Genomic DNA, 23938 nt, shown 5'->3' with positions numbered 1-23938 from the left:
TGAAGAGTTGCGTTAAGCTACTTTTGCGGTAGTTATCACACGTTCTTGAGAATATCCCCCAGGGTTTGTTAAAAAGCAGATCAAACAGGTGTGAAACAGCACGTCGTGTGAAATAGGTTTAAGCAAAGGTCAACTGCATCCGCACAGTGCCCCTGCTTATATCCATGAAAGCTAGAGCACGTCCAAACGGAAGTGGCGTCGCTCAGCATGCAATCGGGTGAAAAGACCCGGAAATGCCCGTCCCCACCACCCGGTACAGATTCAAATTCAAACACACAGTAAAAGCAGTGAGTACAAATTTAAAAATACAGCGCAAGTTGTGGCGGATAAGCTAAAAACAGGGTTTGTTAAAAAGCAGATCAAACAGGTGTCAAACAGTACGGCGTGTGAAATAGGTTTAAGCAAAGGCCAACTGTGTCCGCACAGTGCCCCTGTTTATATCCATGAAAGCTAGAGCGCGTCCAAACGGAAGTGGCGTGGCTCAGCGTGCTATTGGGTGAAAGACCCAGAAATGCCCGTCCCCACCTCCCGGTACAGATTCAAATTCAAATATACAGTAAAAGCAGTGAATACATATTTAAAAACAAGCATTGGCAATGCCAATCGGTCTCGCCTTTGGGACCTTAGAAGTGTTTAGCCAGAGCTATTGGCTAACGCATCTGCTCAAGTTGACCAGGTACATCCCAAAAGCATTAAAGGGGGAAGGGGAGGGGATGCATGAGGTCACAGCATTAACCAGTATGACAAATGTTCATGTTCCGTACTTATCAAGACTCCTACTATATAAAAGGAAAATAGAAGGAGTTGGAGGGAACTGTTAAATAAATAGAAGACTATTATATGAGGTTGGAGAATAGACAGAATAGAAGACCGCTAGCTCACCTGTCAATATAGCATATTTACATTTCACTTCGTCCTCACTCTCTTACACTAAGGATTAACGTGTATGCTTTTCAGATCTTTTTAATTCTCATAATGATTTTGGTGGTCATTACGAACATTTCTATTGTTCTTCACAAGTGAAAGGCGAGACAGCGTTTAAGCGACCCTTTTCATTGCAACTACCATGTTTTTGACTTTAATACTGCCTTTAAAGTCCAATTTCTGGAGCGCTTTGTTGTTTACCACCAAAACCAATATATGGTAGTCTGAAATGTACTGACCATAGCACGCATGTAGCTCTGCTTTTTTCTACCCTTCACTGAAAACATTACAAAAGTATATTTCGGCCTACAAAAGGGCTACAGTAGAGGGACCTCGAAAGGAAAAAAAAACAACACAAAATAGGTCACATTTCCATAAAAGGGAGCTAGGGTCCCTAAAACACATAGTCATAGAGAGCCATTACAGAGAAGGTATGCAAGAGCAGCTAGAGTGCACTCATAAAATGGGTAAAAAGAATGTGTAGTGGTACTGTGCCTTCAAGACCAGATATAATGCAATTCAAATAAAAGTGTATAACCCTTCAGAAAGCTGCTGTAGTGCTCTGAATAAGAAGGCACATAGCTATAGAAAAACAGCAATAGCGCATTAAAAGAGCAGCTGGAGCGCCACAAAAGAAACAATAAAGGACAATGGTGCCTTAAAAAGTACCAATAGAAAACAAAAGGTCGAGGGGCATAAAAAATAGTCATAGTGCCCACAACTTCTTTTCAAAATGAAATAAACTCACCTAAGCTACATACACACAGGTCAATAAACGCTGGTAAGACAGCGCAGTGAGTTAATACATGAAATGAGGAAATTAAAGTGCAGGATTCAAATTCTAATCGGTGGCCTCGGATTTTTAGCCTTCGGAGGTTCATAAAAAAAAAAACATACTGCGTCTGATGGGAAAAATCACTCTTCTGAATCAATGCAGCGCCTACCAAAAAAACTGCATAAAAAAGATATTTGGTAGCTCTACCTGTCATTAACGAAATTGTTAACTCGTATATGTTATACAGATAATATAGAAGTACACTCAATTTGTGTAGCCAAGCCCTACTTTAGCAGTTACTTTCATGAATAACTCGCCATGCACAGATAAACATACGAATGGCCAATAGGTCGGTGGGCACGCACTTGTAAACATAGCGGACATATTAAAGTGTAACGCACGGGGCCTCGGTGCTCAATCACGTGCTCACTCAGCTTGTGACAATGTTCGTTACAGACACTCTCCAGCATATCCAATGCACAGCCTATGCAGCAGGGGCCACTCGCCCGTCCAGCAGTGTGGCACTGGGGCCACGGTGCACGTGCACCTGCGATGCAGATCGCATGCTGCTCTCCTGCGTGCGCTCTGCCCAGCCCAGCCCTGGGCGCATCGGCTTCAACAATAAAGATATCCATGGGCACCCGCGTTGAATAGGAGCATCTCTCGCCCCCCAGCAGCCGCCCGCGGGGGGAGGACGCCCTGGCACAGACACGGCTGGTTCCCTGTAATAGTAAAAAGAAGAGAAGCATCTATCTCCAACTTCCTCTCTAGCCCTAAATACTTGCCCACCGCGCCTTAATACTTCATCGGGATCCATCCGCTCTGATAACCGCCATCTTCCTGAGCTCGTCGCTCAGCTACTCTCTGCCCAGCCCGGCTAGGATGCAGCTCAGAACACCAGGCATGTCCTTTACCTTGTGAACAGATGATGTGCCTCGCGTGCCCGGGAGCTCGAGCAGCCCACCTGCCCTGGAGGCGGCCCTAGCCTTAGGGCGCAGGATGAGACCCATGCGGGCGGACGGCCGGGTCTCCTGTGACGCATGGCAGAACCTGCTCTGATCACAGAGGGCCAGGGATGAGATAGACTCACTCCTAGGGAGCGCAGGTAGGCCTGCAGTCCCGGCAGCTTCGAAAGTGAAAGCGCGCACAGAGCGCTGAATATAAACAAAGCACTTTGTCCTGCCCGAAGTAGGAAAAAGTCAATAAAGAAAATAGTGCTTACAATACCCAAACAAGCATTTGCAATGCATTAGGACTCACATTTATGTATTTTATTTTTTTTATTGCAACCGTAGGCATTACATTGACATTTCATTCAATTGTAAAATCATACAACATAAATCATACATCGTTTGTAATGATCACGAATCGGAAATTGCAAAACAGAATATCGAAGGATTCAAGAGAGTGATTCATTAAATATTCAGTAAACATAGTTCAAGAGGGTTACCGCTAGTTCATTTATACAGATCTATTATTGTTGGTCCAGATCTCAATCGGTTTCCATATCGTGTTACCCAAGGCCCTCGCCGCCTTTCCTTTACAAGCAAAAATTGCACTTTCTTGATTGTACATGCCCAACAACCGACCATTTATGCAGGACCTATTTCATTGGAAACGGGAGTGCGGGCGGGCGAGAAGGCACAAACGGGAGTGGGGGTCCGAGAAGTCACGGACTACGGGGAGAGGGGGGCACCGGGAGAAAATAGTGTTCTAAGGAAAGGGGCCAGTAGCCATGAAAGGATACAAATGACGACATGGCAGTCATGAGGAGGGACTAAGAAGCCTAAAACCAATCAGAAGGCAGCATTTAGGACATAAGCCAATGAAAAAGACGGGCGGGGAGTGGGTGGTGCTTCCACTGAGCTTTGACACCATACTAGTGTTAGATAGTTATAGAGTAGCTATTTGGAAATGTGTTAATACTGACACCAAGCATTTCTTTTAAGCTGTGGACCCTAGAGCAGATATACTAGATAAGTCAAGCTGCTCTGTAGAATCTATTTTGATGAAGTGCTGTGTGTTATGGGAGGCCTTGCCATTTAGGACATCAATACCACATTTTGGGGGGAGAAACTGGTTGTTCTATTATGTGTTCGTGATTACTAGAGGAGATCCTACTCTGTAGAAGGAAAATGTACTTATTTGTAATTCTAGATTTGCAACATAGGAGCTTCATTGAAGTCATAAACAACCTTCTTGCCCTTCCCAGTTTTTACATTTTTTTAATGGAAAATAAATGATAATCTCTGTCTGGCTTCCTCAACTATTGCTGAGCTTGTGAGTCAGCTTCCAGTACAAATGTAAAAAGAAAAATTAATGGACAGAATGCAGAACAATTTCATACATGGAAACAGTCCAGCCCTAACTGCCAGGCCTGGTCCTCCCTGGACTGGAATAATTGTTCTTTGGGACGGGTATGTCCAGACATGGGTCCTGTGCTCTCCATGTCACTGGAGTCAAGCTATTTTGGCTGATGAGGGCTGAAAGCCCGAAACCTTTCCTAGGATGCCAGTTTCCAGTCCAGGGAGGACCTGGCCTGGCAGTTCGGGCTTGTTAGACCTGTCAGCCCTTTGGGTGGTCCCTCCTCATCATTATTTATTTTGTCCCACTTCTGCCTCAAAACCCTGTTATAATTTTTCCTTTTTGGGAACCACCAGACTTTTTAGTGTTGATGCAGGGTCAGGGAGCCATTTTCCCTACCCCTGGAACTTCTGTCTGAGGGCCTGAGACACAAAATGGTGGCCACCCATTGTCACCTGTGACATCACCAGAACCTCCTGGAACATTCTAGAATCCTGTGATAGTGGGAGGCAGTTTAGAATGTTGGGAGGCCATCTCAGAGTGGCAGTTGGCATCTGACTGGAGAGGAGAGAGGACAGATATAGAAGGAGGTCGGAGTAAGGCAGCAGGGGTGGAAACCAGTGCTTGGAGTGGGGTCCAGAAACCCACCCTTGATGCTAGTCCCTACTGACCAAGCCCAGCCTAAAGCCCTGTGTGGGACCAAGTCCAGAAGAACCATCTTAAGGACCTGAATAGTTGGAACAGGCCTTAAAGAGGAAGAACAGCAAGCTCCTGACCTGTTCAGCAGTGTCCTCCTGAAGTCCTGACGTCGAGAAGCCTGGAGACCTGGGGCCTGAGGTAGAGAAGCGGCGCTGACAGAAAGCAGACGTCGTACCCGGAGCCGTCAGAGGTCGAGTGAGGGCGCCGACGGAGGTCGTGGAGAGTCACCGGAGGTCGAGTGAGGAGTCACCTGAGGTCGAGGTGAGGCGTCGACGGGGGAGTGAAGTTCGCCCACCGGAGTCGCCGGAAACGGAGGTGAAGCGCGCCGGAGGTCGGGAGTGGAGATCGCACTCCGGAGACACCCAGAAGCAGGGAGACCGTGTCCCTGCGACGCCGGAAGGCGACATCGAGTCGAGACCGCCCAGCGACATCGAGTCAAGACCGCCCAGCGACATCGAGTAGAGACCGCCCAGCGACATCGAGTCGAGGCCGCCCAACGACATCGATCCGGAGTCGCCTCACGGCGTCGACACGGCGCCGAGCGGAGCCGATCGTCGAGGAAGGGACAGTAAGTGGTAGAGGGGGCGTCTAAGGCCCCGTGGAGCCCTAAAAGACCATTCTAGGGGCTAGAGGGGTGTTAGAACCAGCCTGGGAGTGCCAGGGGTGAACTAAGACTGGTGCAGTGACATCTGTGAGGGGCTGTGTAGTTTGGAGGGCCAGATCTGTAGGTTACCCTTGTTCTGCCTCAGCTTAGGCCCCAGCCTTGACCAATCTAGGTGGGACACCCCCATGCCATCCAAATGACCACAAGCTGTATATGGGCAAAGTAAGACCAAGTTACCTCATGAAAGTGATCTGATCTGTAATTGTCATTGATTGTTTTACCTTATTTATGGAAGGTGCTTTATTTATTGTCTTCCACTAATTTATTCTTGCACTGTATTTATTGTCTGACTGTATTTATTTGCCGTCTATATTTATTGCACATCTATTTATTCTTTGCTTAATGATGACCTGAACCTATGTGTTGAAATTCCGAAGTAGCATTGTTTATTTGACCTGCTCTTTTGAAGGAAAATCCTATTGTAATGTATTTATGATGTGAAGCCTGCAACTAAGAGAAAATAAGATAAAGACATATATATTTTCATCTTGACTTCCATAATTTTTACGGTGTAGTGTCGTTTTTGGAACGGATGAACGCATGGTTATTGTGAGGGTGTGACGTACGCTTAACACGGTGCCTGACCCCCAACCGCTCGAGCCAAGCTACCACTGTGCTGGGAACCTGGTGACTGCTAACCCAGTTGCCCGGTTTCCAACATAAAATTGGTGTTCAGTGGTGGGATAGAGCTGTGCTTGCGTCTACTCGACAATAACTTTGGGTAGTCCATAGGCCTACACCGGGAGTTTTCTCCAAGCGGACTTCCTAATTTTGAGTTTTGTTTTTTCCAAATTTACTTCTGGTGGTGGGAGGAGGTATTACAAAAGGTACCTCCCTGCATAGCTTCTGTAAGCAACTGTCTTCTATCCTGAGTGGGCAAAATGGAGTTTGTGTTGGAGGATGTGGAAACTTACACTGTGGCCCAACTCAGAGAGTTTTGTCAGCGAGAGGGGGTGTTTTGTCCCCAAGGTGCAAAGAAGGGTGAGCTCCAGACCAGCTTGAGGACTTGGGGGGAGGCACGACGAGAAAGTAAGGTTGAGAAGGAGGACAGGGATGGAGAGACTGTCAGCGAGGGGGCTGGTTTGTACCAACCTGAGGTGGGGAACCTATTAGCGGGGCCCGGAACACTTTCAAGGAAGGGCAGCAGTGTCTCTAGTGGCGGCTTATCAGAAGCAGAATTAACTGACCGGAGGGAGAAAAGACAGCTCACATGGGAGTTGGCGAAGCTGGAGAAAGAAAAGGAGGAACGGAGGATGGCTCACGAGTTGAGGCTCAGGGAGATAGATCTCCAGATCCTACGGGTTGGGGCACACACTGTTCCTAATGGTGGCAGCGAAAACAGAGAAATCACCAGGGAACCCAAACCCTATCTGCCAAAAGACATAGTAGCCAGCTATAGTGCAGGAGATGACATCGCCAAGTGGCTAGAGGCCTATGAGGTCTCTTTAAGAGCCCATGGGGTTCCAGAGAAATATTGGGGAGGGGGATTGTATAAATACATGCCTCCAGCTGGCAGGGATACATTATTGGCCCTGGAGCAGGATGAGCAGACCCACTACCCCACCATGAAAGTGGCGCTCGTGAGGAAGTTTGGACTAACACCAGAGAAGTACAGACAGAAGTTCCGGGGTAGCCACAAACTGGGCACACAGAATTGGGTGGATTTCCTGGACTATGCAAAGAAGGCATTAGAGGGTTGGATACAGGGCAGCGAGGTGAGGGACTACGAGGGGTTGTTTGATTTGATGTTGAAGGAACATCTGCTCAAAAAATGTTTCCCCGAACTGCGTCAACACCTGGTGGATAGCAAGCTGACCAATCCCCGGAAGCTTGCTGAGGAGGCGGACATTTGGGCTAGTACCCGGGTGTCCACAAGGGGGACTGGAGGGGACTCTCAAAAGACCGGACAGGGCGCCCCCCAGAAGAAAGAGGGAGGGGAAAAGAAAACGGAGTTCTCTAAAGGCCCCCAAAATAATTTCCAAGGGAAGGGAACGGGATTCACCCCTAGGGCTAACCCACCCAGAAACCCTAATCCTGGCCAGAGTCAGCAGCCAAGGGTTGTCCATTGCTTCGAGTGCGGTGGTATCGGACACTATAAGGGAGATGTGAAGTGCCCGAAAAGACCACCCCCTCCCATCGGAGGAAAGGCCCCCGGAGTAGCTAGTGTAGTGCTCGGGGAGGAGATGCCTTTAGATAAGGGAAGGGAGTGGGCGGGTGTCACTTTAGTGTCCCTGGGAGAACGGGAGATGGTTCCTAAGATCCAGGTGCCCGCAAATACCACAAAGTATGGGCAGTGGGTCACCATCAACGGCCAAAGAGGGGAGGCTCTGAGAGACACAGGAGCCAGTATGACTATGGTACGTAGCCAACTGGTGTCTCCGGAGCAGGTGATTCCCAATGTACTCCACCCTGCCGCGATGGCTGACGGCAGAATGGGCCACTATCCGGTGGCCGAGGTTCCATTTGAATGGGAAGGGGTTGCAGGGTTGCTTCGAGTTGCCGTAAGCCCTGCCGTGCCAGTCGATTGTCTGCTGGGGAATGACATGGAGCATAATGCTTGGAAGGAGGTGGAATACCGGACTCATGCTGAGATGCTGGGTACACCTGACTGGGCCTGTGTCAGCACAGGGTCTGCGACTACCCGGAGGGGGAGTTCGTTTAGGCGGGAGCCTGGAACAAAGGCACAGCCGGCTGCCGACCAATGGAAGAACCGAGGGCAGGAGGAGCCTGCCTCGGCATCCGCGCCCCGTGTGACGGATAGGCCACCGGAGGTGGTGGGCCAGGAGTCCGCGGAGGGGGATGTTACCGAAATGGGGAACCTACCCATCCCGGCCGAGTGGCACGTGGAGGGAGGGCCGACCAGGAAGGAATTCTGCAAGGGCCAGAGGGAGTGTCCTACCCTTGAGGGACTGAGGCGACAGGCCGAAGCCCGGGCAGCAGGGAACGTTGAGGGGAACTACAACATTTACTGGGAGGATGGCCTCCTCTACAGTGAACCCAAGGCACCCATGCACGGATCGTCACGAGCCTTGGTTGTCCCTCAACGTTATCGAGCCTTTCTCCTGGAATTGGCTCATGAGATCCCCTTGGCAGGACACCTGGGGCAAGACAAGACCTTTGCCCGGCTTGTCCCACACTTTTATTGGCCTCAAATGAAAGTGTCGTCCGACACCTACTGCCAGACGTGTGTGTCTTGTCAAGCCAGTGGGAAAACAGGGGTGAAGCTGAAAGCTCCCCTGGAACCACTTCCTGTCGTTAGCACCCCCTTTGAAAGGGTGGGCATCGACATTGTGGGTCCGTTAGATCCGCCTACTACAGCTGGTCACAGGTTTATCCTGGTTCTGGTGGATCATGCCACACGGTACCCAGAGGCTATACCTCTGAGGACCATTACTGCACCTGTTGTGGCTAGGGCCCTGATGGGAATCTTTACCCGAGTGGGTTTTCCCAAGGAAGTTGTGTCTGACAGGGGGACCAACTTCATGTCAGCATACATGCGGGCCATGTGGAAGGAGTGTGGAGTGACCTACCGGTTCACCACTCCTTACCACCCCCAGACCAATGGTCTGGTGGAGAGGTTCAATAAAACCTTGAAAGGCATGATCAGAAGTCTGCCTGAAAGCCTGCGGAGGAAATGGGACGTCCTCCTACCCTGTCTATTGTTTTCTTACAGGGAAGTGCCACAGAAGGGAATGGGCTTCAGCCCCTTCGAGCTTTTGTATGGGCACCCTGTGCGTGGACCTCTCGGCCTGGTGAGAGACGGATGGGAAAGAACTCCCAGAAAGCTTCCCCAGGACGTGGTGAGCTACATGCTGGCCTTCCGGAGCCAAATGGCTAAGTTGTGGAAGCAAGCCAAGCAGTGATGAAGGCGTGGTATGACCACAATGCTCATCCGGTGGAATTGGAGCCTGGCCAGAAGGTGTGGGTGATCGAACCAGGAGAGCTTAGCGCCCTCCAGGATCGCTGGTCAGGACCCTTTGAGGTGTTGGAGAAGAAGGGTAAGGCTACCTATTTGGTGGATCTTAAGACCCCTCGCCAGCCCCTACGGGTGCTGCATGCCAACCGCCTCAAACCCCACCATGAGAGGCCCGAAGTCATATTGATGATGGTGACTGACGGAGCAGAGGACGTGGAAAGCGAGCCTCTCCCCGACTTATTTGCGTCTCAAGAGAAGGATGGGTTGGTGGAGGGAGTGATTCTCTCCCCGTCCCTAACTCCTGAACAGCAGGAGGACTGCCGCCAGGTCCTGGGGCAGTACTCTTCGTTGTTCTCCCTTGTCCCGGGTAGGACTCACCTGTGCGTCCATGACGTGGACACAGGAGACAGCCCACCTGTGAAGTCAAAGATCTACCGGATGACCGACAAGGTGAAGGCCAGCATTCACAGTGAAGTCACTAAGATGCTGGAGCTAGGAGTGATTGAACCTTCCAGCAGCCCCTGGTCCAGTCCGGTGGTATTAGTATCAAAAGCTGCACCACCGGGAGCCCAACCGGAACTGAGGTTCTGTGTGGACTACCGGGGACTGAACTCAGTAACCAAGACTGATGCTCATCCGATTCCAAGGGCGGATGAACTGATTGACCGGCAGGGAGCTGCCCAATATCTGAGTACCTTTGACCTTACTTCCGGGTACTGGCAGATCTCTCTGACTGATGGAGCTAAGGAAAGGTCAGCCTTCTCCACGCCCAAGGGCCACTACCAGTTCTGCGTGATGCCCTTTGGGCTCAAGAACGCACCTGCCACGTTTCAGCGTCTGGTGAACCAGATCCTCGCTGGAATGGAGAGTTTCTCTGCTGCTTATCTGGACGACATTGCCGTCTTCAGTAACAGCTGGGAGGATCACTTGCGTCACCTGCAAACTGTTCTCCAGGCCCTGAAGCAAGCTGGGTTAACGATTAAGGCCAGTAAATGCCAGATCGGGCAGGGGTCGGTAGTGTACCTTGGACACTTGGTGGGTAGGGGAGCGGTGCAACCCCTCCAGGCGAAAATCGAGGCCATCATGGCCTGGGAACCCCCCAGACTCAGACTGAGGTCTGAGCTTTTCTGGGCCTCACCGGATATTACCGCCGCTTCGTGAAGGGGTATGGTACCATTGTGGCCCCCCTCACGGAGCTTACGTCCAAGAAGCAACCTCGACGGGTAGTCTGGACGGAGGCTTGTCAGCAGGCCTTTGTGAAACTGAAGCAAGCCATGTGCGAGGCCCCGGTCTTAAGGGCCCCAGACTTTTCCAAGGAGTTCATTGTCCAGACGGATGCATCGGAGCATGGCATTGGGGCAGTGTTATCGCAACTCAATGAAGAGGGTCTGGATCAACCCGTGGTCTTCCTATCCCGGAGACTACTTCCCAGGGAACAGAAGTGCAGTGCAATAGAGCGTGAGGCCTTTGCAGTGGTATGGGCTCTGAAGAAGTTGCGGCCATACCTGTTTGGCTCGCACTTCCTAGTTCAGACCGACCACAGACCCCTTCGGTGGCTGATGCAGATGAAGGGGGAGAATCCCAAGTTGCTAAGGTGGTCTATCTCCCTACAGGGAATGGACTTTCAGGTGGAACATCGGCCTGGAGTGGACCACGCCAATGCAGATGGTCTCTCAAGGTATTTCCGCCTTAGTGATAAGAACTCCCAAGGGGTTGGGTAGCTCTCCCCACTTTCAGCTGGGGGGGACGCGTGTTAGACCTGTCAGCCCTTTGGGTGGTCCCTCCTCATCATTATTTATTTTGTCCCACTTCTGCCTCAAAACCCTGTTATAATTTTTCCTTTTTGGGAACCACCAGACTTTTTAGTGTTGATGCAGGGTCAGGGAGCCATGTTCCCTACCCCTGGAACTTCTGTCTGAGGGCCTGAGACACAAAATGGTGGCCACCCATTGTCACCTGTGACATCACCAGAACCTCCTGGAACATTCTAGAATCCTGTGATAGTGGGAGGCAGTTTAGAATGTTGGGAGGCCATCTCAGAGTGGCAGTTGGCATCTGACTGGAGAGGAGAGAGGACAGATATAGAAGGAGGGCGGAGTAAGGCAGCAGGGGTGGAAACCAGTGCTTGGAGTGGGGTCCAGAAACCCACCCTTGATGCTAGTCCCTACTGACCAAGCCCAGCCTAAAGCCCTGTGTGGGACCAAGTCCAGAAGAACCATCTTTAGGACCTGAATAGTTGGAACAGGCCTTAAAGAGGAAGAACAGCAAGCTCCTGACCTGTTCAGCAGTGTCCTCCTGAAGTCCTGACGTCGAGAAGCCTGGAGACCTGGGGCCTGAGGTAGAGAAGCGGCGCTGACAGAAAGCAGACGTCGTACCCGGAGCCGTCAGAGGTCGAGTGAGGGCGCCGACGGAGGTCGTGGAGAGTCACCGGAGGTCGAGTGAGGAGTCACCTGAGGTCGAGGTGAGGCGTCGACAGGGGAGTAAAGTCCGCCCACCGGAGTCGCCGGAAACGGAGGTGAAGCGCGCCGGAGGTCGGGAGTGGAGATCGCACTCCGGAGACACCCGGAAGCGGGGAGACCGTGTCCCTGCGACGCCGGAAGACGACATCGAGTCGAGAACGCCCAGCGACATCGAGTCGAGACCGCCCAGCGACATCGAGTCGAGACCGCCCAGCGACATCGATCCGGAGTCGCCTCACGGCGTCGACACGGCGCCGAGCGGAGCCGATCGTCGAGGAAGGGACAGTAAGTGGTAGAGGGGGCGTCTAAGGCCCCGTGGAGCCCTAAAAGACCATTCTAGGGGCTAGAGGGGTGTTAGAACCAGCCTGGGAGTGCCAGGGGTGAACTAAGACTGGTGCAGTGACATCTGTGAGGGGCTGTGTAGTTTGGAGGGCCAGATCTGTAGGTTACCCTTGTTTTGCCTCAGCTTAGGCCCCAGCCTTGACCAATCTAGGTGGGACACCCCCATGCCATCCAAATGACCACAAGCTGTATATGGGCAAAGTAAGACCAAGTCACCTCATGAAAGTGATCTGATCTGTAATTGTCATTGATTGTTTTACCTTATTTATTGAAGGTGCTTTATTTATTGTCTTCCACTAATTTATTCTTGCACTGTATTTATTGTCTGACTGTATTTATTTGCCGTCTATATTTATTGCACATCTATTTATTCTTTGCTTAATGATGACCTGAACCTATGTGTTGAAATTCCGAAGTAGCATTGTTTATTTGACCTGCTCTTTTGAAGGAAAATCCTATTGTAATGTATTTATGATGTGAAGCCTGCAACTAAGAGAAAATAAGATAAAGACATATATATTTTCATCTTGACTTCCATAATTTTTACGGTGTAGTGTCGTTTTTGGAACGGATGAACGCATGGTTATTGTGAGGGTGTGACGTACGCTTAACACAGTGCCTGACCCCCAACCGCTCGAGCCAAGCTACCACTGTCCTGGGAACCTGGTGACTGCTAACCCGGTTGCCCGGTTTCCAACAGGGCTGGTGTGTTCTCATTGGGCGCAGGGTCAAGACTGATTTGCACATGGCTGAGTCCAATCTGAAATGGCATGGTGAGCAAAAAAACGATGGATTTAGGCCCAGATATCTGTACTGGGGTGAATGTATGACATTGTTCTGCATTCTATCCATCAATTGTTCTTTTTGCAGCTTCCAGTACAAGGCATACTTGGCTATGGGCGTTGTTGGTTCTTTTGAAAGGGCAGTTCACTTACATGTGTTTTAAGTCTGTCTGACTGATTTTTTTCATCATGTGCTTTGTTACTGAGCATAGAGTTTTGATTCTTTCTAGCCGCATAGTTTTCATGCTGCTGTGCTGCCCTATGTAATATTATAGGGTAAAGAAAGAATATGAAAAAATTAAGCCCAATAATGGGTACACGGCGTTTAAGAAAATACAGTTTTTCACCTGGATGGCACCACAAGCTTGAATATTCTGTGTGAATGACCAGAGAAGATATGTTTGATGCAGAATTAGATTTGCATGTAATATTTCCTTTTTATAAGCGTATGAATCAGCATTACAGTAGATGTGGAGATTAATATAAATTGACCTGGGCTCTTTTTCCTTCAGTGGCATTCCTTTGCCCCTGCATCAGGGCTCTTTACTAATTCTAAATACCAAAATGAACGTAAGGTGCTTAACAGACTACTGAAATGAATGCATTGAGGAATGAAGGAGTGAAGTTTAAAATGATTTATGTTTGCAGTGAGAGCAAACTTTGCGGAAATCAATAGACTATTTAAGTCTAAAATCTGTTACTTCCTTCATTTCTTTGTTACAAATGCTCATATCTAACCCATTTTATTACTTTGTTATAATAACAGATATATATTTTATATTACAGACAATCAAACCAGCAGATATCTCTACAGTACGAAAACTTGCAAAACCACCACATCTCATCATGAGAATAATGGATTGCTGTCTAATATTATTTCAGAAGAGACTGGACCCTGTCACTATGGACCCAGAGAGACCTTGTGTAAAACCATCTTGGGGAGAGTCACTGAAAGTAGGTGGACCTTTGTTTGCTTCAATATAACAGGTACACGATATCAGAAGCAATAGGTCTGTGTAAAAATCAGTGTGCATATGAATATCCAAATGCAATGTAAGTAACTGCCATTTTCGACGTGCTCCATCATAGGAATGTCTATAGGGTCATAATCGGAAGACATTCTCCAAGCAAGTGCTGTGTCATGCAACATATATTTTAAAATACATAGCATATTTTAAAATGTCAAAAGGTAATTTAAACATAAAAACATTGCAACAAGAGCCAATATAGTTTCTCTTTTCTTTTTGGAAAACAATCTAATTATCCAAATCAGTCATAATAAAGTACATTGGACTGACAGCGCCACCCTAACAATGTATTCTAAAGGAAATGGAGACTTTTGCTTCCATACCTATAATGCAATTGCGCCAATAACTGACTGTGAGAAATTGGGGATGTTGATTGATGGAAGTGAAACCCTACTCAATCTACAGCGACAATTCTTGTCAGGGTGAAGCACAAAAAGTCACTAAATTAACCTGTGCCTAACTCTCTGGTAGCTTGACACAAATGCAGTCGGGCTTAAATTAAAGTTAATGTGTAAAGCATTTATGCAGCACTTAAACAGTAATAAAGGGAGAATACAACACAAGACAAATTCCACACTAATTTAGAAACATAGAGTACATTTTAATAAATTATTTGACACCAAAACGACAAACATCCAATTAGTAGAACCGGAATTATGATTTTTTAAAGTTTAAAGTGTAAAATAGCACCGAAAAGATCAAAGTGCCAATCGTAAACATCTACGGGGCCGATTCCGATCCTGGAGAAACCGGGTACGAACTGTCGATCGGAGCGTTTTCTCCGTCCGACTCGTACCCGGTAAAAACACCATACAAACATGTAAGTACGATTCATACGGAAACACCATTTCCGTACGATTCGTACAAAACACCGACCGACACAAAAACACATACAAATGTGATCCGGGACGGCGCGTACGCAACATGCGGACGGAGTCAGGCAGCTTTTTACGTACCAGCAAGTACGATTCGTACCGACAGCACTCCGGACGGCTATATTTTTACGGCACTCAAAAAGTGCCGGAAAAGCTAAGTACGCCGCGAAGCGTGAGGAAAAGGGGGCCCGGTACGCGCCGAACACCCCCCCAGCCCCCCCGTATGTCCGCGACGTACCCGCACCCCACCCGTGTATGTCCGCGACGTACCCGCACCCCACCCGTGTATGTCCACGACGTACCCGCACCCCACCCGTGTATGTCCGGTGCGAACCCCCACCCCACCCCCATATGTACGGTGCGAACCCCCACCCGTGTATGTCTGGTGCGAACCCCCACCCCACCCCCGTATGTCCGGTGCGAACCCCCACCCCCGTATGTACGGTGCGAACCCCCACCCCCGTATGTACGGTGCGGACCCCCACCCCACCCCCGTATGTACGGTGCGAACCCCAACCCCGGTATGTACGGTGCGAACCCCCACCCCCGTATGTACGGTGCGGACCCTCACCCCACCCCCGTATGTACGGTGCGAACCCCGTACATACGGGGGTGGGGTGGGGGTCCGCACCGTACATACGGGGGTGGGGGTCCGCACCGTACATACGGGGGTGGGGTGGGGGTTCGCACCGCACATACACGGGTGGGGTGTGGGTACGTCGCGGACATACACGGGTGGAGTGCGGGTACGTCGAGGACATAGGGGGGGCTGGGGGTACGGCGCGGACATGGGGGGGTGTTCGGCGCGTATGCGGGCACATGTTTGGACGTCTCCATGGTTGCTATGGAGGTTCGCTCCGTACGGTGTTTTTACCATACGGTTGTGGATTCGGACGGACGGGACGGATCGTATTTGCGCGTTCGGACGTCGGTTTACCGAGTCGTACGTAAAACCGTCCGGGGACGTGTCGGACACTTTTTCCGACCTGAGGACGTGTCGGGGTATATTCCCAATGCGATTCGTATGGTGTTTTTTACATACGAATCGTACTTGCAAGTTTGTACGGGACTTGTACGATTCGTACGTAAAAAAATCCGGATACGATTCGTACGGGGAATATTTCTCCAGGATCGGAATCGGCCCCCTAGTCGTGCAAGACTAGAGCAAAGTCAAAAGTTATGTCTGACTGCAATGGATCATAGTTCTGATACACAAAGTGGATTCGGCCCGTTCTCTCCTTACCATATGACTTAGAAGAATTTTTCAAGAAAAATCTGTGTGAAGGTAAAGTTCAGGGGGGTAAAGCAACTAGCAGTGTCCGAGTAGGAGGCATCATTGTCGAGGAGCTGCTGGATGACGTTGCAGTGAAGCTTCCTACATTCAGACTTAGGGCCAGATTTATATGATGGCAGGAAGAGAACTCTGTTTCGCCCCGCCAACATAGTGGTCCACCCTCCCAATTTAATTTCAGGCAGATGATAGTTTTAGCCACGGTGGAGACCCCCAAGGGCCGTCTGAGAAATGGCTACATGTCTGTCTGCCCAATTTAGACTGGTGGACATGTAGGCAAACCATGTCATTGAGGGACAGTAAAATCATAATAATGCTCCCCCAGATATGGTAGAAAAGCCTCACAGAGAGGGAAGCATTCTTTTTTTCTTTACAACAAGAAAATCCCATTTCGGGATTTTCTTGCTGTAAAGAAAAAAAATACTCTGTGCTGCAGGTTTGCGTTCTGCTGACACAGCCCCATAACACAAAGGGGCCGATTCCGATCCGGGTCGGAAAGCACTCCGACCGAGTCGGATCCGGAGTGTTTTCCGACCGAGCCGGACCCCTACAGTCCGACCGAGCGAGTACGATGCGCACGTATGCTGTCGGACTCGGTTCGGTCGGACTCCCATAGAAGTCAATGAGAGCCAGTCGTACGACGCGTACATGGGCTCCCATTGACTGAATGGGTACGTCTCGAACAAGTGCACCCCCTACAGTGGGTGCGCGTCGGTGCCACCCGCACCGTACATGCCTGTGTTGGGGAGACCCATATGTCTCCCCCTGTGTCCGAGTCGTAGGGCTGCGGGTGTCAGGGGGTCCGACACGGATCTCCAAAGTCCGACTCCGGGAGCTTTTGCGAGCCAGACACTCCAGCTCGCACAGGCTGTCCGACGCGTGTATCGTACTGGCTCGGTTGTAAATCACATACATTGCACGCCACGGTTAGCTTCCGACCGGGACGTATGGAGCGGTTCGGACCCGGAAAAGACTCGGTCGGTGAATTTCATATAGTTCGCATCGTACTTGCTCACTCGTACGGTTGTACAAGTCGGCCGGAAAACACGCGTACGGCTCGTAGTTTTTCCGGCCGAACCCGATTCGGTGCCCTTCCGACCGAGATCGGAATCGGCCCCAAAGTAATATGCATTGGCAGGAACTGCTGTGATGGTAGTTCCTGGCAATGTGTTTATAAATGCCTGCCTGTTTGTAAGTCATTTACAAAGTTCGCAGGCAGTCTCTCCACCATGCATGTAAGGAAATGCCTCTTTTTGTATGATTACCCACACGTTTTTTGACTGATGCTGCTGTTTTTTTGACTCAAAGTGCACTGAGACCAGCTAACCTGACCTCAGTGCCTGTGCGCTGACCCTAAAGTTTATCTTGAATTAGCTGTACCCAATGGGAAATGGTTAACTAAGCTATAAGCCCCTAGCAAATAGGACCCTGGTACCCAGGGCGTGTTAGTTAGCTGAGTACCCCAGCGCTTGTAGCACTGATTGTGCCAGCGTGGAGGTCCTCCGAGTAAACAAATCCCCCAGTCAACCACTGCAGACTGCCAGCCCAACTTTGCCATTGAAATCGGTGGCAAAGTCAGCGGTTCCCCCGGACATGTGTGTAAGTCTCCCCTCTGCCAGGCAAGCCCGGCTCCAGGAATTTTTATTTGGGTGGGCCAAGGGTGCATTCTGTTTGCCCACTGCTGGCCCGATTTATCGCTTATATATCTAGCCAGGCCTGCTTCTGGGCCCTCCTTTATCTCCCCTTAGTCTTACAAGACCCAGTAAAACGCACTCTTTTCCAAGTCTCTTTCTAAATGTTATCACTCTCAAAAAGTGTTTTTTTCCATGTAATGTCCCTTTGATGGGAAGAGGAGGTTTCTAAGATGGGAGTATCAGACAAGTGACACTACTCGGGCTCCCTCTGTGCGAGCCTTCAGGGAGAAACCCTCTTCATTACTATCTCCACCTGACCCCTGATTCTGCAGTGCGCTCCCTTACAGGCTTGATTATCCACTTTTCTACCACCCCTCTCCATTTCCCTTTATCTCACAGCTGACCTTGGGCCCCAGCCCAATATCAGCCACCATTCAGTTCCACTTTCATTATTCCCAGTAGAAAACAATAGTAAAATCACCTTCAAACTTAAAACATTGAATATAGCAGTACATGGAATTAGCACGCACTTTAAAGTATGCTCCACAGTTGTCCTAATCACCTGACTGTTAATTAAATAAACAAAAACAGAAAGGCCATGACAGGGCCGGTGTAGGAAGGTGGATATCTGACTATGGTTACCCCCAACTTTTTGCCTAGTGTCTAGCTGGTTTTTCGACTTAGTTGGCCTGAGATCCTGCCATTCAGGGTCTCAGGCTGTCTGCTCTCTCTTTAAAATGGACTCCATGTACCCTAGGTACATTCCCAATTGGTAAGGATCACCTTATTGGACCCTGTACAGTGTACCCTAGGTACCCAGGGCATAGGTGTACCCTAGGCCTCCCAGGGGCTGCAGCATGTATTATGCCACCCCTGGTCTGGCCTTCCAATCAGACACAACTGGCTGATCACTCAGCTGGGGCAAGGTCGTGTAATCACCCCTTGCTTAGATATAGTATGCCTATATCTGCCCTTATATATAGACACATGTGTACCTATCAGTCACTCCTATGGCAGGCCTTAACAATCCTGGAGGCAGAGTGCTTGGTAACATGTGAGATGGTGCTCTAGCATGAGCTGAGCCTGTCTGCAGCTTTCGGAACCATGTCCTTATAGCTGTTCTATGATATAGCCTACCATATACTCTTAAAGTGCCTTATAATCTTAAACGGTTATGGTAACTATGGTTTGGCTTTATCAAAACATGTCGTGTAAGGTGTCTAACACTTTGGAATAATACCCCCATACCATTTCTGGTGATGAGGATATTATTCCTCCCTTCTAGAGGGAGAGACATGTTAAAATCCTACTTTGCTGTTTAACTCTAACCAAAGCCTCAGCATCACAAAATGGATGCTGCTGCCACAGACACGAGTCTGACCCCCTGCTGCTGGGAGTGATCCTGGCAAGGGAGGCTTGGACAATAGGTTTCCTGCTTGGGGAGGTGCTAGCACCTCCCCAGACAGCCTTTAGTGTATTGGGGCAGGGTGGGCTGAAAGGAATGAGACATGCCTGGGGCACACAAGGTGTTCCTTGCATAGTCCAGTTCAAACCGGCGCTGGGGCACTCCAGCCCCAGCTCTGGCGCGAAACTGGACAAAGGGAAGTGGGTGTAACCACCCCCTCCCAGGTCCCACCCATAAAGCGTGACCTAGCAGGTATCCCAGCCCCCCAGATTAGTATAAGAGTGGGAGTTGGGCCTCAAGACTTTAGATTATCCTGAACCTGCAAAACTGAACAGAAACTCTGGACCTTCGACATTCGACGAAAGAAGAAGACTGAAGAATCTCCCTTGTAGCCAAGGAGTGGCTACCCTGTGCAAACAGGCACCATCAAGAGACTACCCTTTGCTTTGCGACCGTTCTACGAGGAACCGACTGCAGAGCCCGACCAGAGCCTTGACTTCCAGACTTCTCCGACCCTCATCCACATCTGCAGCAGAGCTGAGATCCGTGGAGGCGACGAGCGACGTGGGACCGGCTACCTGGAAAAAGTGGCTAGTAACTTACAGCGCAGCTTCTGAGGTACCCTCGAAGTTGTGCACCGGGGATTGAGAAGCCCCAACCCCAAGCACCATCTGCACCGAAGATCAGCCCCCCACACTCCACGAGTCCTGCGTGGGGCCCTTCAGCATTTTCCTGCTTGCCGCGTCTGTCCGGTTGCTTGCCCGCTGGCTAGTGGCCTCTGTGACGACGCACCCTGAAATCTTCTGCGCTGGTTTGGCTCCTCCAGACTGGCTCCCGCTTCTCTGCAAAGAAGAAGCACCCCAGACCTTCCTGGTCTGCACCAGAAGCAAGTCCTTCGTTCTTCGTGGGTTCCGCTTGCCAAGGCTTGGTGAGTCCTAGTCCAACTTCGACGCCGCCGACAGCAAGAGCCTTCGTGGGACAGCTCGCCTCCTGGTCCTGGTCATCCTCGACGCTTCCTGGTCCTCCTGGCTGCAGCGACAAGCTTCACCTTCACCTGCAATCTTCACGACATCGCCTGGTTCCTTCCTGGTTCCACGTGGTCACTGGCTAGTGACCTTGACTCTGTCCCTTCTGCTTGCAGGTTTCTTCTCTTCTAGATCCCAGCCTTGGGATCCACCGGACACTCTTCACTGACTGCCTGTCAGCATCTTTCTTCAGGCATCCATAGGAGTCGACGACGAAAACGACGCATCTTCACCCCTATGCACCCGCAGCCTGTGGGCTAGGTAACTTGGGTACTCTGGTGCTCATCAGGATAGTGACTATCCTAGTGTCTAGTTTTCAAGTCTCAACTTCCTAGCTACTCCGGAAGTGTCCTAAATCTACCGTTTTCTAAACTGTACTATTGCTATTGACTTTTACGCATTACGCGTGAGTGTTTCCACTCTGCACACGAATCCCGTGGGCCTCCCACTTCCTAACTAACGCTAGTGTAGTGTAGCCCCAGTGATTCCCTAGGCCTAGGCCTATTCTATTTCCGTGACAGTGGTCCTTATACCACTTACTTAGTATATGGTTTGCGTGGCCCCTAGGGCCTAACTGTATTACTTACCTGTGTGACTTAATGTATGCATAAATAAGACTGTGTTGTACTTACCTCTAATCTCATAAAGAGTGCTGAGGGTTGCTTAGAATAAATACACTTTATTTTATATATATATCTGTTGTGGTGTCCTTTCATTTGGTATTCAAGGGATTATATATGGTATCACAGCTGGCTTCACATGCCATTCAGAGTTTAGCCTAAGACTGCTCTTGTCCATGCTACCACTAGGATAGCTGGTCTATAAGGTTGACTTTACAACCAATCACCATAAGGGTATTTGGACTGATATAAGGTGTACACTATAACTAGTGACATCATACATCAGGCCAACTTCTCACATTGGTGAGCAGCGGTTGGGATCTGAGCTTGCTGTTGTAATACCATTGTAATCTTGAGATACTAAATTGAAAGATCACACAGATATTGTCTAGGTACATATAACATAGATTATAATACTTAAGTCCTACTGGACTTTGTAGTTGTAGGTTGAAGGGAGTAACACACCCTGACTACAACTACTAGAGAGGTTTAGTAGATACAACTAGTGTAGGTAGGTGCACACACCACACCCTCACTAGATCATGTCTCTGAGAGGAGATCAAGTAGATGCTCCCTCAGGAGGATCAGGTCTGCAAAAGACCCCCTCTAGATATGATACCTTAACATTCCAGGAGATGAGACACTTGTGTACCTCCAGAGGAATAAAACAGGGTGCAAACCCTACCCTCCTTCAGTTAAGACAACTCCTAGAGGAGTATGACATTATTAGGGCATCTCAGGCAGGTACCCTGGGTACAGAGGAGGGTCTACCCACCACAGAGGAGTCAGAGGAGACTTCAGATGAAGAGGTAGACAGCCAGGGCCAAGTAGGAAGACTTAGCCAGGCTAACCTAAGCTTACATGGGAGTTTGCATGGGGTCCCCCCTTACAGACCCCCAAGTAGGCTTACACAGAGAAGCAGGAGGGACAGATCCCCTTCAAGGGAATCCATCCACTCCCAGGTCTCTAACATCTCTAATGCTTCCTCTCACAGGGGAATGACTTCCCATGAGAGAAAGGAGCATGAAGCCAGAATGAGGGAAGCTAATCTGAGGATTCAGAGGGAAGAACTTGCCCTTGCCAAAGAGAAGCTTGCTCTGGCTAGAGAACAAAAGTTAAGTGGGTCAGAACCCACTGGTGGCAGCAACATTCCTAGAGATAGGGATAGGTCTTATGACCATAGAAACCTAAGCAAGATAGTCCCCCCATATCAGAATGTGGATGACATCCACAAATGGATGACTGCTTTGGAGAGGGCCTGCAAAGTACAGCAGGTACCCCAGAGTCAGTGGGCAGCTATCTTGTGGCTCTCCTTTTCTGACAAAGGTAGAGACAAGCTCCTCACAGTCAGTGATGAGGATGCTAACAATTACAAAGTCCTGAAGAGTGCTCTGATAGATGGGTTTGGCTTAACCACTGAGCAATATAGGTTGTTGTTCAGAGACACCCAGAAGACACAGACACAGGACTGGTCTGATTTTGTGGATTGTGCCACTAAGGCTTTGGAAGGTTGGTTAACTGGCAGCAAGGTGCAGGACTATACAGGATTGTACAACTTGATTATGAGGGAGCAGATCCTTAGTAATTGTCAGAACCAGCTTCTCCATCAACACCTGGTAGACTCAGATTTGACCTCTCCCCAAGAATTGGGAAAGAGGGCAGATAAATGGGTCAGGACCAGGATTAGGCCTAAAAATCAGGGTGGTGACCAAAAGAAAGATACCACCAAGCCTCAAGAGAAGGGTGGGGATAAAACAAAAGAGAAATCTTCCTCAAGGCCCCAAAACTCCACACAGGGTGGTGGGTCCCAAGCTCCCTCCTCTACCACAGTTAAAAAGCCTTACTGCCATGTGTGTAAAACACCTGGGCATTGGAAAACTGACAGCAGTTGCCCACAGGCTAAAAACAAAACTGTTCCTCCAACTACTCCTGTCACACCACCTATTACTGTCAGCAGTAATCCCCCAGGTGGTGGGAGTGCCCCCAAAAATTTGGTTGGGTTTTCTTGGGGAACACAGGGGGATCCTGGCTTAGCCAATTCCCCTACAGCAGCTACTCTTGTCTGTGATGGTGGCATGGGGTTTGCCAACTTCACTGCCTGTCCCAACACTTTGGGTAGGTACAGACAGGAACCCTACATCAATGGTAGAAAAGCTGAGGCCTACAGAGACACTGGAGCTAGCATCACTATGGTGGCCCATAGGCTAGTTCCCTCTGAGCAGCTTTTGCCTGGTTTCTCATACCAGGTAACTAACATTGATGGCAAACAGAACAGTCACCCCATGGCAGAGGTATGTCTCAGCTGGGGAGGGGTCACTGGCCCTAAAAGGGTGGCAGTGTCTCCAACCTTGCCTGTGGACTGCTTACTGGGGAATGACTTAGAACTCTCAGCTTGGGCTGAAGTTGAACAAGACACCCATTCTAAAATGGTAGGCCTTTCACAAAAGGGTAGTGGGGTTGTGCCAGCCACAACCCCTGTCCAAGTAGATTTCCTCCCTGAAAAGGTTGGAAGGGCAGTGGTAGCCACAGCCCAGGCAAAGACAGACTTCCCTGTAGAGATTGGCAGAGCTGTGACAGTCACAGCTCAAACACAAACTGAGTGCCTTCCTGAAAAGGTTGGCAAGGCTGTAATGGTCTCAGCCCATACTCAGACTGACTTAGGTGTAGTGAAGCCTGAAACTATGGATCACTCCACACAAACAGAGAGTAGTGGGGAGGAAGAAAAGTCTCCCTCTCCCCAGACATTAGGAAAAGGTCAGCCTCCTCAGGGATCTGACCTCACCCCTTGTGAAGGAACTGCCCCAGAGGTAGCCAGGCCTGGCCTGGCAGAGCCTCTGATGTCAGTGGCCCCTTCCAAGGTGGGACCCAGTCTGGTGCAGGTAGCCTGCCTCTCTCTACCCTGCCTCAGTCAGCCCAGGGCTGCAGAGGGCAGGGAGGCCAGTGGACCCCCAGAGGGCCCCTGTCCACAAGAACCCCCCAATCAAAAGAATGAGGATTGCCTGGCTAGTAGCCCTAGCCAGGTGATGGGTAAAAACATTCCTGAGGGATCCCCTTTACAGGTAGTTAGGGACCTCCCCCAGAGGGATTCTGTTGGGCACAGGCAAACATGGGACCTTAGGGCCCCAAACCTGACCTGTCCCCCCAGTAAGCCCACAAAAGGGACCCAGCCTCCAGCTTTAGGTAGCCAGAGGCTGA

The 23938-nt window shown here is 49.9% G+C and overlaps 1 protein-coding gene across 1 annotated transcript in view; it reads left to right on the top strand.

Annotated features, from left to right (window-relative positions):
- DNAH8 (dynein axonemal heavy chain 8) overlaps window positions 1–23938 on the top strand; it is a 13985216-nt gene that overhangs the window by 10867224 nt on the left and 3094054 nt on the right. The window contains exon 69 of the mRNA XM_085610239.1: window positions 13652–13819. Coding sequence (XP_085466365.1) covers window positions 13652–13819 — 168 coding nt within the window. The remainder of the gene's footprint in view (window positions 1–13651; window positions 13820–23938) is intronic.

Source organism: Triturus cristatus, chromosome 6 (genome assembly GCF_964204655.1).
Source record: "Triturus cristatus chromosome 6, aTriCri1.1, whole genome shotgun sequence".
Classification (NCBI taxonomy): Eukaryota; Metazoa; Chordata; class Amphibia; order Caudata; family Salamandridae; genus Triturus; species Triturus cristatus.
This window is presented reverse-complemented; position numbering and strand designations above follow the sequence as displayed.